General features: G+C 43.4%; 1 protein-coding gene across 1 annotated transcript; it reads right to left on the reverse strand.

Moving 5' to 3' along the window:
* Positions 1–7399: 7399 nt before the first annotated feature.
* tmem170a (transmembrane protein 170A) lies at positions 7400–9627 on the reverse strand. The gene is made up of 3 exons (XM_037254336.1): positions 9400–9627; positions 8327–8497; positions 7400–7691 (listed from the first exon to the last, which is right to left on the reverse strand). The coding sequence occupies exons 1-3, from the start codon at positions 9509–9511 to the stop codon at positions 7561–7563; spliced, it is 414 nt and encodes a 137-aa protein (XP_037110231.1). The 5' UTR covers positions 9512–9627; the 3' UTR covers positions 7400–7560.
* Between the last annotated feature and the right edge of the window lie 1037 nt (positions 9628–10664).

The following is a 10664-nucleotide window of genomic DNA, read 5'->3' on the forward strand; positions in this document are numbered from 1 at the left end:
TTTTCCCATCCATCGGGTAAAGTGACTGCAACATACATCAAATGGCATTACCAAGCTGTTAGTAGGAGGAGTTTCCTGACAATTCCTCCGTCATGGGTTTAAAGCAGGGTTTCCCAACCAGTGTCCCGCGGCAACCGGAGATTGCATTGACCTAATTTCCACATGGTCCTTGTTTACATTTTGCATTTGACACTGACAGCTGTCAAGTGCCACGTTAGGGCTCTTCTTGTGTAGGTTTTATTTGTTATGGTTTTTCTTTTGTAAGTTTAACTTTGGGTACTTCGAAAGAGTCATTTTAAATTGTACTTTGCTAGGTGTTCGTGTACACAATGACATCTGCTGTGGAGTTTTCACTGATCTATACTATTCGCTTGTGAGCTGCTCCATAAAACCAGACATATTCCAAGCAATATGAGTGAGGCTTCCATAGTGTAGTGGTTAGTGTTCTGGGCTCTCAACCCTAACCCTAACAGTAGCTCTAAACCTAACCCTAGCTCTAACCCTAAACCTAACCCTAGCTCTAACCCTAACCCTAACAGTAGCTCTAACCCTAACCCTAGCTCTAACCCTAGCTCTAACCCTAACAGTAGCTCTAACCCTAGCTCTAACCCTAACCTTAGCTCTAACCCTAACTCTAACCCTAGCTCTAACCCTAACCCTAACAGTAGCTCTAACCCTAACCCTAGCTCTAACCCTAACCCTAGCTCTAACCCTAACCTTACCTCTAACCCTAGCTCTAACCCTAACCCTAACAGTAGCTCTAACCCTAACCCTAGCTCTAACCCTAGCTCTAACCCTAACAGTAGCTCTAACCCTAGCTCTAACCCTAACCTTAGCTCTAACCCTAACTCTAACCCTAGCTCTAACCCTAACCCTAACAGTAGCTCTAACCCTAACCCTAGCTCTAACCCTAACCCTAGCTCTAACCCTAACCTTACCTCTAACCCTAACCCTAACCCTAGCTCTAACCCTAACCCTAGCTCTAACCCTAACCCTAACAGTAGCTCTAACCCTAGCTCTAACCCTAAACCTAACCCTAGCTCTAACCCTAACCCTAACAGTAGCTCTAACCCTAACCCTAGCTCTAACCCTAGCTCTAACCCTAACCCTAACAGTAGCTCTAACCCTAGCTCTAACCCTAACCTTAGCTCTAACCCTAACTCTAACCCTAGCTCTAACCCTAACAGTAGCTCTAACCCTAACCCTAGCTCTAACCCTAACCCTAGCTCTAACCCTAACCTTACCTCTAACCCTAACTCTAACCCTAGCTCTAACCCTAACAGTAGCTCTAACCCTAGCTCTAACCCTAGCTCTAACCCCAACAGTAGCTCTAACCCTAACCCTAGCTCTAACCCTAACCTTAGCTCTAACCCTAACTCTAACCCTAGCTCTAACCCTAACAGTAGCTCTAACCCTAACCCTAACAGTAGCTCTAACCCTAGCTCTAACCCTAACCTTAACCCTAGCTCTAACCCTAGCGCTAACCCTAACAGTAGCTCTAACCCTAACCCTAGCTCTAACCCTAGCTCTAACCCTAACCCTAACAGTAGCTCTAACCCTAACCCTAGCTCTAACCCTAACCCTAGCTCTAACCCTAACCCTAACAGTAGCTCTAACCCTAGCTCTAACCCTAACCTTAGCTCTAACCCTAACCCTAACTCTAACCCTAGCTCTAACCCTAACAGTAGCTCTAACCCTAACCCTAGCTCTAACCCTAACCCTAGCTCTAACCCTAACCTTAGCTCTAACCCTAACTCTAACCCTAGCTTTAACCCTAACAGTAGCTCTAACCCTAGCTCTAACCCTAGCTCTAACCCCAACAGTAGCTCTAACCCTAACCCTAGCTCTAACCCTAACCTTAGCTCTAACCCTAACTCTAACCCTAGCTCTAACCCTAACAGTAGCTCTAACCCTAACCCTAACAGTAGCTCTAACCCTAGCTCTAACCCTAACCTTAGCTCTAACCCTAGCGCTAACCCTAACAGTAGCTCTAACCCTAACCTTAGCTCTAACCCTAACTCTAGCTCTAACCCTAGCTCTAAGCCTAACCCTAGCTCTAACCCTAGCTTTAACTCTAACTCTAACCCTAGCTCCAACCTTAACCCTAGCTCTTAACCTAACCCTAGCCCTATTCTTAACCATAGCTCTAACCCTAGCTCTAAATCTAACCCTAGCTCTAAGTAGGTGTATGTTTATATGGGGCAGCACACGAGCAACTGTGTTTCAAATTTTCCATGATAAAATGTTTAGCTCCCACTGAGATTCGAACCCTGGCCGCCGGTGTGAGAGCCCAGAGCACTAACCACTACACTATGGAAGCCTCGTTCATATTTCGTGGAATATGTATGGTTTTATGGAGTAGCTCACAAGCGAATTTTGCGCCACGGACCGGTTACGTGTCAGAAATATTTTCGCGGACCGGCCTTTATATGAATAAATAATACATTTATGATAAATATATAAATACGATGAAATAAAATGATACGACTATTTCTTTCTTTTAGTAGTTTTTTTTTTTTAGTTTTTCCTTGCTCTCTTGGGAGCTTAAGATCAGGGGATGCTTTGAGAATAATTGTTAATTATATATTTATGCATATATATGTGTCTTTGGTGACATTAGGTACTGTAAATCCCTGCCGTTTACAAGCTTCTACCCAGCGAAAGCATTTCTCTCGGTTCTTCCACGGCTTTGGGAAAGATATGAAGAAAACTCCCCTCATATGATCCCGGTCAGCATATCGCGAGTCGCTCCGGCAGACACCAAAGCAGCAGTGATTTGTTGCAACCGTTAATGTTATTTCTGACCAAAAAAAAATAGCGAGTTGGTCCTTGGCGCTCCAGCTGTTCACTACCTGTGCGGCTCTTGTGTTTGTCCGAAAACGCCGCAGTTCATATGACTTCAACCAGTAGGTGTCAGTAATGCCCATTGAAGCTGGTGCCACCTCGGCCGTAAAACAAAACGAAGAAGAAAATGACGTCACTTTCCGTTCACGAACGAGTCGCGAATTGCATTTCCCGTTTACCAACGAACGAAGTTGTGAGTGAACGAATCTGTGAGTGAACGAATCTGTGAGTGATTCGCATTTCCAGTTCATCGCGAGAACGGATCAGTGAGGGAACGAATCGTGACTTTCCCGTTCGCGAACGAGTCAATGGGTCAACTGCCTTCCTTCCCGTGCATCAGCGGATCAGTCAGTGAAGGTGTTGCGTCTCCCTCCTGGCGTGGACTATGTAAACCAGAATGTAGATTTACGATTTCCCAAGGAAAGAAAGAACCAATCACTGAAACACCACATCTTTTATGCGCGTTTTCTACAAGCTAACGGCTAACTTTATTGCATGAAGGGATGCGCGGTTATGCAACAACGGGGAGATTATGCTTCTCTTTGGGTAATCTTGATTTTATAACACTTATAGTAGTTTTTAAATAACGTGTATGTATATATACGCCCAAATATTGTTATCCAATATATCTACTGCAATTTTACATTGGATTGCTGGTTTGAAATTTACTTGTATTATTATTATTTTAATAAACATTAAAACCTGCTAAAACTTGTCTGGTGTTTTATTCCTTGTTTTTATTTTTTCTATTTCTGACATTTGGTTAACTGCTTAAGTGGCCTGTGATTAGGTACACCTCATGGACACTTCAATAGGTACACTACACGAGGTAAAAAAAAAAAAAGAATAAATAAATAAAGGGTTAATTGCACAATAAGATATATTCGCACACCTGGGATCGAACCAAATTCTTAGCGAGCAAGAGCCCGCGTCACCAACCAGTCGGCTGTTTCAACGTTGCAAAACCACGGTCGTCTGCACTGTTTTGTACTAGTAATGTGCATTCCAGTTCTTTCAAGTGAATTGAATCTTTAGGATCGGTTCACTCAAAATTTTTGTTCAAAAGAATCGTTCACCGAATCGTTCGCTACACTTTCTTATTTATTTATTTATTCTTTTTTTTTTTTTTTACCTCGTGTAAAGTGAAAAGTGCCACACCCGCCCTCACCCCAACTTTCTGATTGGCTGTTTAATCTGTTGCGTCACTTGAACACTCCATTAGGTACACCGCCATTTCCAAGTGTACGTAATAACAGGCCACTTTATTAGGAAAATATGGTCAAAGGTTACAGGTGTCAAGCTCTAGTCCTCGGGGCCGCATTCCAACATGTTTTACAAGACTCCCTCGTTAAGTGCACCTGCGTGAAAAGTTTTAGCTCCTGCGGAACGTGAAAGGAGCTAAAACTTTTCACGCAGGTGTGTTTAACGAGGGTAACTTGGAAAACATGTTGGAACGCGGCCCCTCGAGGACTGGAGGTCGACACCCCTGGTTTAAGTGAAAAGTGCCACACCCGCCCTCACCCTCACTTTCTGATTGGCTGTTTGATCTGTGACGTTACACGGACACTCCATTAGGTACACCGCCATTTTCAAGTGTACCTAATAACAGGCCACTTTATTAGGGAAATATCATGGTCAAAGGTCACAGGTGTCAAGCTCTATTCCTCGGGCCGCATTCCAACATGTTTTCCAAGACTCCCTCGTTAAGTGCACCTGCGTGAAAAGGTTTAGCTCCTGCGGAACGTGAAAGGAGCTAAAACTTTTCACGCAGGTGTGTTTAACGAGGGTAACTTGGAAAACATGTTGGAACGCAGCCCCTTGAGGACTGGAGGTCGACACCCCTGGTTTAACTGAAAAGTGCCACACCCGCCCTCACCCTCACTTTCTGATTGGCTGTTTGATTTGTGACGTTACACGGACACTCCATTAGGTACACCGCCATTTTCAAGTGTACCTAATAACGGGCCACTTTATTAGGGAAATATCATGGTCAAAGGTCACAGGTGTCAAGCTCTATTCCTCGGGCCGCATTCCAACATGTTTTCCAAGATTCCCTCGTTAAGTGCACCTGCGTGAAAAGTTTTAGCTTCTGCGGAACGTGAAAGGAGCTAAAACTTTTCACGCAGGTGTGTTTAACGAGGGTAACTTGGAAAACATGTTGGAACGCGGCCACTCGAGGACTGGAGGTCCACACCCCTGGTTTAAGTGAAAAGTGCCACACCCGCCCTCACCCTCACTTTCTGATTGGCTGTTTGATTTGTGACGTTACACGGACACTCCATTAGGTACACCGCCATTTTCAAGTGTACCTAATAACGGGCCACTTTATTAGGGAAATATCATGGTCAAAGGTCACAGGTGTCAAGCTCTATTCCTCGGGCCGCATTCCAACATGTTTTCCAAGATTCCCTCGTTAAGTGCACCTGCGTGAAAAGTTTTAGCTTCTGCGGAACGTGAAAGGAGCTAAAACTTTTCACGCAGGTGTGTTTAACGAGGGTAACTTGGAAAACATGTTGGAACGCGGCCCCTCGAGGACTGGAGGTCGACACCCCTGGTTTAAGTGAAAAGTGCCACACCCGCCCTCACCCTCACTTTCTGATTGGCTGTTTGATCTGTGACGTTACACGGACACTCCATTAGGTACACCGCCATTTTCAAGTGTACCTAATAACGGGCCTCTTTATTAGGGAAATATCATGGTCAAAGGTCACAGGTGTCAAGGCCCGAGGAATAGAGCTTGACACCTGTGACCTTTGACCATGATATTTCCCTAATAAAGAGGCCCGTTATTAGGTACACTTGAAAATGGCGGTGTACCTAATGGAGTGTCCGTGTGATTCCCTCGTTAAGTGCACCTGCGTGAAAAGTTTTAGCTCCTGCGGAACGTGAAAGGAGCTAAAACTTTTCACGCAGGTGCGCTTAACGAGGGTCACTTGGAAAACATATTGGAACGCGGCCCCTCGACGACTGGAGGTCCACACCCCTGGTTTAAGTGAAAAGTGCCACACCCGCCCTCACCCCCACTTTCTGATTGGCTGTTTGATCTGTGACATCACTTGGACACTCCATTAGGTACACCGCCATTTTCAAGTGTACCTAATAACAGGCCAGTTCATTAGGGAAAAATCATGGCCAAAGCTTAACTGAAACTGAAAAGTGCCACACCCACCCTCCCCCACCTCCTGATTGGCTGGTTGATGTATGACGTCACACGGACACTCCGATGAGGTACACCACTATTTTCAGGTGTACCTAATAACTTTATGCATTTTTTGTACGTGTCAAGAATGTGTATTTGACTACTTGCTCTTTATTTTGGGGGACAACAACACATTACACAATGTAAAAGACATGTACATATTATCATATAAAGCAGTTAACCAAATGTCAGAATTTTGTTTTTATGCCCAAAAAAATAAAAACAAGGAATAAAACACCAGACAAGTTTTAACAGGTTTTAATGTTTATTAAAATAATAATATTACAAGTAAATTTCAAACCATCAATCTAATTGCAATAGATATATTGGATAACAATACTTAGGCGTATATATGCATACACGTTATTTAAAAACTACTATAAGAGTTATACCACTATAACCCAGTGTTTACCAGCTCAGTGGCCTAGTGGTAGAGTATCCGCCCTGAGCCTGGGAGGTTGTGGGTTCAAACCCCGGCCGGGTCATACCAGACTATAAAAATGGTACCCATTTCTTCCCTGCTTGGCACTCAGTGTAAGGGGTTGAAATGGGGCTCCGCTGCTGCTCACGATCATTGGGACTTTAACTTATAAAATCAAGATTACCCAAAGAGAAGCATAATGTCCCCGTTTTTGCATAACGGCGCATCCCTTCATGCAATGAAGTTAGCCGTTAGCTTGTAGAAAACGTGCATAAAAGAAGTGGTGTTTCAGTGAGTGGTTCTTTCTTTCCTTGGCAAATCGTAAATCGACATTCTGACTTGCATAGTTCACGCCAGGAGGGAGAGGCAACACGTTCACTGACTGATCCGTTGATAAACGGGAAGGAAGGCAGTTGACCCATTGACTCGTTCGCGAACGGGAAAGTCACGATTCGTTCCCTCACTGATCCGTTCTCGCGATGAACTGGAAATGCGAATCACTCACACAGATTCGTTCACTCAGATTCGTTCGTTGGTGAACGGGAAATGCAATTCACGACTCGTCCGTGAACAGGAAGTGACGTCATTTTCTTCTTCGTTTTGTTTTACGGCGAGGTGGCACCAGCTTCAATGGGCATTACCGACACCTACTGGTTGAAGTCATATGAACTGAAAAAAGAACGAATCACTTTATACAACCCCTGCAGCTTTCCTCCACAATACCCAAAGAACTTATGTATCTTTTCCCTGATTATAAATAAGTCTGTTGAAAATAGACTTCAAATCACTCTAGAATTCACATTTAAAAATCTAAAATGATCTTGAAAAAGTTCTCTTTGATGCGTAAACATGTTATTGCCATTTTGTAAAACCAAACACATTCCTCATCAGTGGACGTCGTCCTGTATAATGACTGACAAGTAGTCGGACTTTAACTTGAATTTGCTTTTCCTTGTTTTAGCCAAGAGGAATTCATTCTCGGCCTGCTCGGTCAGCAGGTAATGAAGACACATCCAAGGCCGAACACGTCTCAATTTGTCCAATCCACAGCAAGTTCCAACAAGTAATAAGGCCAGGCCAGCCTTCTCAGTGCTTGCTAAAGGGTGGCAAGAACTCGAAGGAAGGAAATAATAACAATCAAAAAGGACTGTCCCACACCGAAAACTAAAGCCTCCAGAGAGATCATCCTCTTTCCCGCTGCCTTGTAAACACCCGCGATGGCTGCACCTATGTCAAACACACAAGAAAACAGATTTGAATTAGAGCTGATTGACATTGGGAAAAACATGCGAGTTGAATATTGTGATAACGATATCGCTGAAATATTTAAAATGCCTAAGGAAATGAAGTATTATTATTTAATGGATAAAAATTAGTGATGGGAAAATGAAGCTTCATGAATCAGTTGTATCTTTGGCTCCTCTAGATGGCAATGTATGTTTAAAGCGAGGGTTTTAATAAATAGCAAGTCGGTGGGCTTTCAGCTCTTTGGCGAACAGACAGAGCCATGTAGAGGTCTAACAACGGGTTCATGAATCATCTTGAAGCTTCATTTGCCCATCATTAATAAAAATACTGGGGCGCCATGGTGGAGCATTGGTTGGCACGGCCACCTCACAGTTCAGATGATTCGGGATTGATTCCTCCTCCGGTCCTCCCTGTGTGGAGTTTGCATGTTCTCCCCGAGCTCCGATTTCCTCACACATCCTCAAAAAAACATGCATGGTAGGCCGATTGAGCACTCCAAATCGTCAATAGGTGCAAGTGCGGATGATTGTTCGTCTACATGTGCCCTGTGATTGGCTGCCAACCACTTCATGGTGTCCCCCGTCTATTTAATGTCACAAAGGCAGAGAACCTACTTGTGAGGACTCCTCCACCCACAGGACCAAGGATGCCCATTAAGAGGATGGCAATGGGCATCAATCGGGCCATTTTGTGCTGCCGAAGTGCAACAAATGATAGCAGAGATGCAGGCAGGTGGAAGATCAGAGAGGAGACTCCTGCCCAGAGAAAAACTCCATACCACATTTCTGTTAAAAAGATCAAATAAAAAAACACATCACATACACTGATCCAAAGTGTGGTTACCGGCTCACTCAAGTTGTTCATTACCAACAAAATTAGAGGCTACCTTTAAAATGTTCTTAATATATTTTATAAAGGATATCATCAAATGGTGTCCACAGGTGGACTCCAATCCAGCAGTCAAAAAAGCTCACGATCAGTATAAACATCGGAGTTCAATCTGATCTTTGTGTAAAAGGCTGTGAAAACTTAATGGATTGTTATATTTTTCCAGTATTTTATCTTTAATGCTCGCTCTGCTAATAGTAATAACCAGGAGGCTGCCTTCTCAGTTTTACTATTTAATGTATGCCAGAAAGATCGATACACAGCTGTGGAGCCTTCTCTGCAAGATTGTGCAAGAAAAGGGTCACAGCTTGCAGTCTTAACTGAAATCAACTAATATGTATGTGCAAAGAGTATCATAGAAAGCAAGAAAAGGGTCAGAGCAAGATGACAGCATAGCTCAAGCTACCGAGCTAATCACGTGTCCCAAAGAGACCTATTCCCTTTTTTTTTTTTTTTAACTCATTACATTAGGAATAAGCCCCCGCCCTCCCAAAAAAGTTTAGGGAGCCATATTGCATTATTATATCGTAGCTGTAACACAAGAGGAACATCGTCTACTGTACAGCTGCGAGTTCTATAACAGATGTACGCACTGGAAGCATTGATAACATGGTATATTTTTTTTAATTAAAAAACAGACATAGGTAAAATACACCAATCCTATCAGTGAAACTTCACGCCCCACAAATGACTTGAATCCAGTCCCAAGTGTTGTTCGGATATGAAGCTTGTGACTTGCTTGATTTACAATCGTAGTGACACAATGTATACAAATCATTCACAGCAAATATAAACCTACCGGAGAAATCAGCGAGAGATGTGTCGTTGTATCGATGAGTGGCATTTTTTCTTGGTACTAAATTCATTCCAAGTAATTGTTGTATTATATCATTTTCGCCATACTGGTCCATATTTCCCGATAATCTTCGACGGTTGGAAGACAGAAATGGTAAAAGCTACTATCCAGCTTTTGCTTTTTGTTGTTTTTCTCTTCCTCTTTAACTACTTCTTCGTTGTCACCGGCTTCTTCGCGTTAATTGGCCCTTGGCAAGCAACTTTGGCAAGAATTACCGCCGCCATCTGTTCGACGTGTGAATTGGCACCCTACGCTGGTTGCAGAATGAAGAATTAAAGTTAATAAATATATTACTAATTACGCAACTTAAACAGTTCTACTTTCCTGTGTTTCCGTGATGGGCGAGATGTTTTACAACGAACAGATGTGTCAGGTCATTCCTGAGTGGCGAATACAGTAAAATGTGGACATCACAAAAACTGTTCATATATCATAATTCACTCGCCTTTCAAGTTTGTTTGAAAATTTTAATTAAAAACGTAATAAATTTAACGGTTAATATTGTTTAACAGTAGGCTGTTTAATTTGTGTGTACTGGGGCATTGACAGACAAGTTTAATTTGTTTCATGATTCCAATCTTAAGTCTTAAAATATGTTTTTCAAAACAGAAGCTGGCACTCTACAATATTGTGCTTTATAAAAAAACGCAACCATTAAATAGAATGCAAAAACAAATAGAAAAGCTTTGGTCATACCTTTGCTTCAATTAAATGTGCATTGTTGTGCTCCTAGTATGGGTTAGGGTTTTCTCCATTGGAGGTACTTCAGATAGATGGTTCAGCAAACTCTGAGTCTAATTGTGAGCTCGAGGTTGACTTACCCTGATGGGTATCTCCATCCATCCATCCGCCCGCCCGCCCGTCCGTCCGTCCGTCCGTCCGTCCATCCATCCATCCATCCATCCATCCATCCATCCATCCATCCATCCATCCATCCATCCATCCATCCATCCATCCATCCATCCATCCATCCATCCATCCCCACAAGATCGGTGGTATGCTGGAGCCCATCCCAGCAGTCATTGGGCAGGACACCCTGAACTGGTATCCAGCAAATCGCACAGCACACAACCTTCCGTACACGCACTCACACCTACGGGCAATTTGGTGTGCTCAATCAGCCTACCATGCATGTTTTTGGGATGTGGGAGGAAAACCGGAGTACCCACGCAGGCATGGAGAGAACATGCAAACACAGGGAGGGCAGG

This window comes from Syngnathus acus, chromosome 6 (genome assembly GCF_901709675.1).
Source record: "Syngnathus acus chromosome 6, fSynAcu1.2, whole genome shotgun sequence".
Taxonomy (NCBI): domain Eukaryota; kingdom Metazoa; phylum Chordata; class Actinopteri; order Syngnathiformes; family Syngnathidae; genus Syngnathus; species Syngnathus acus.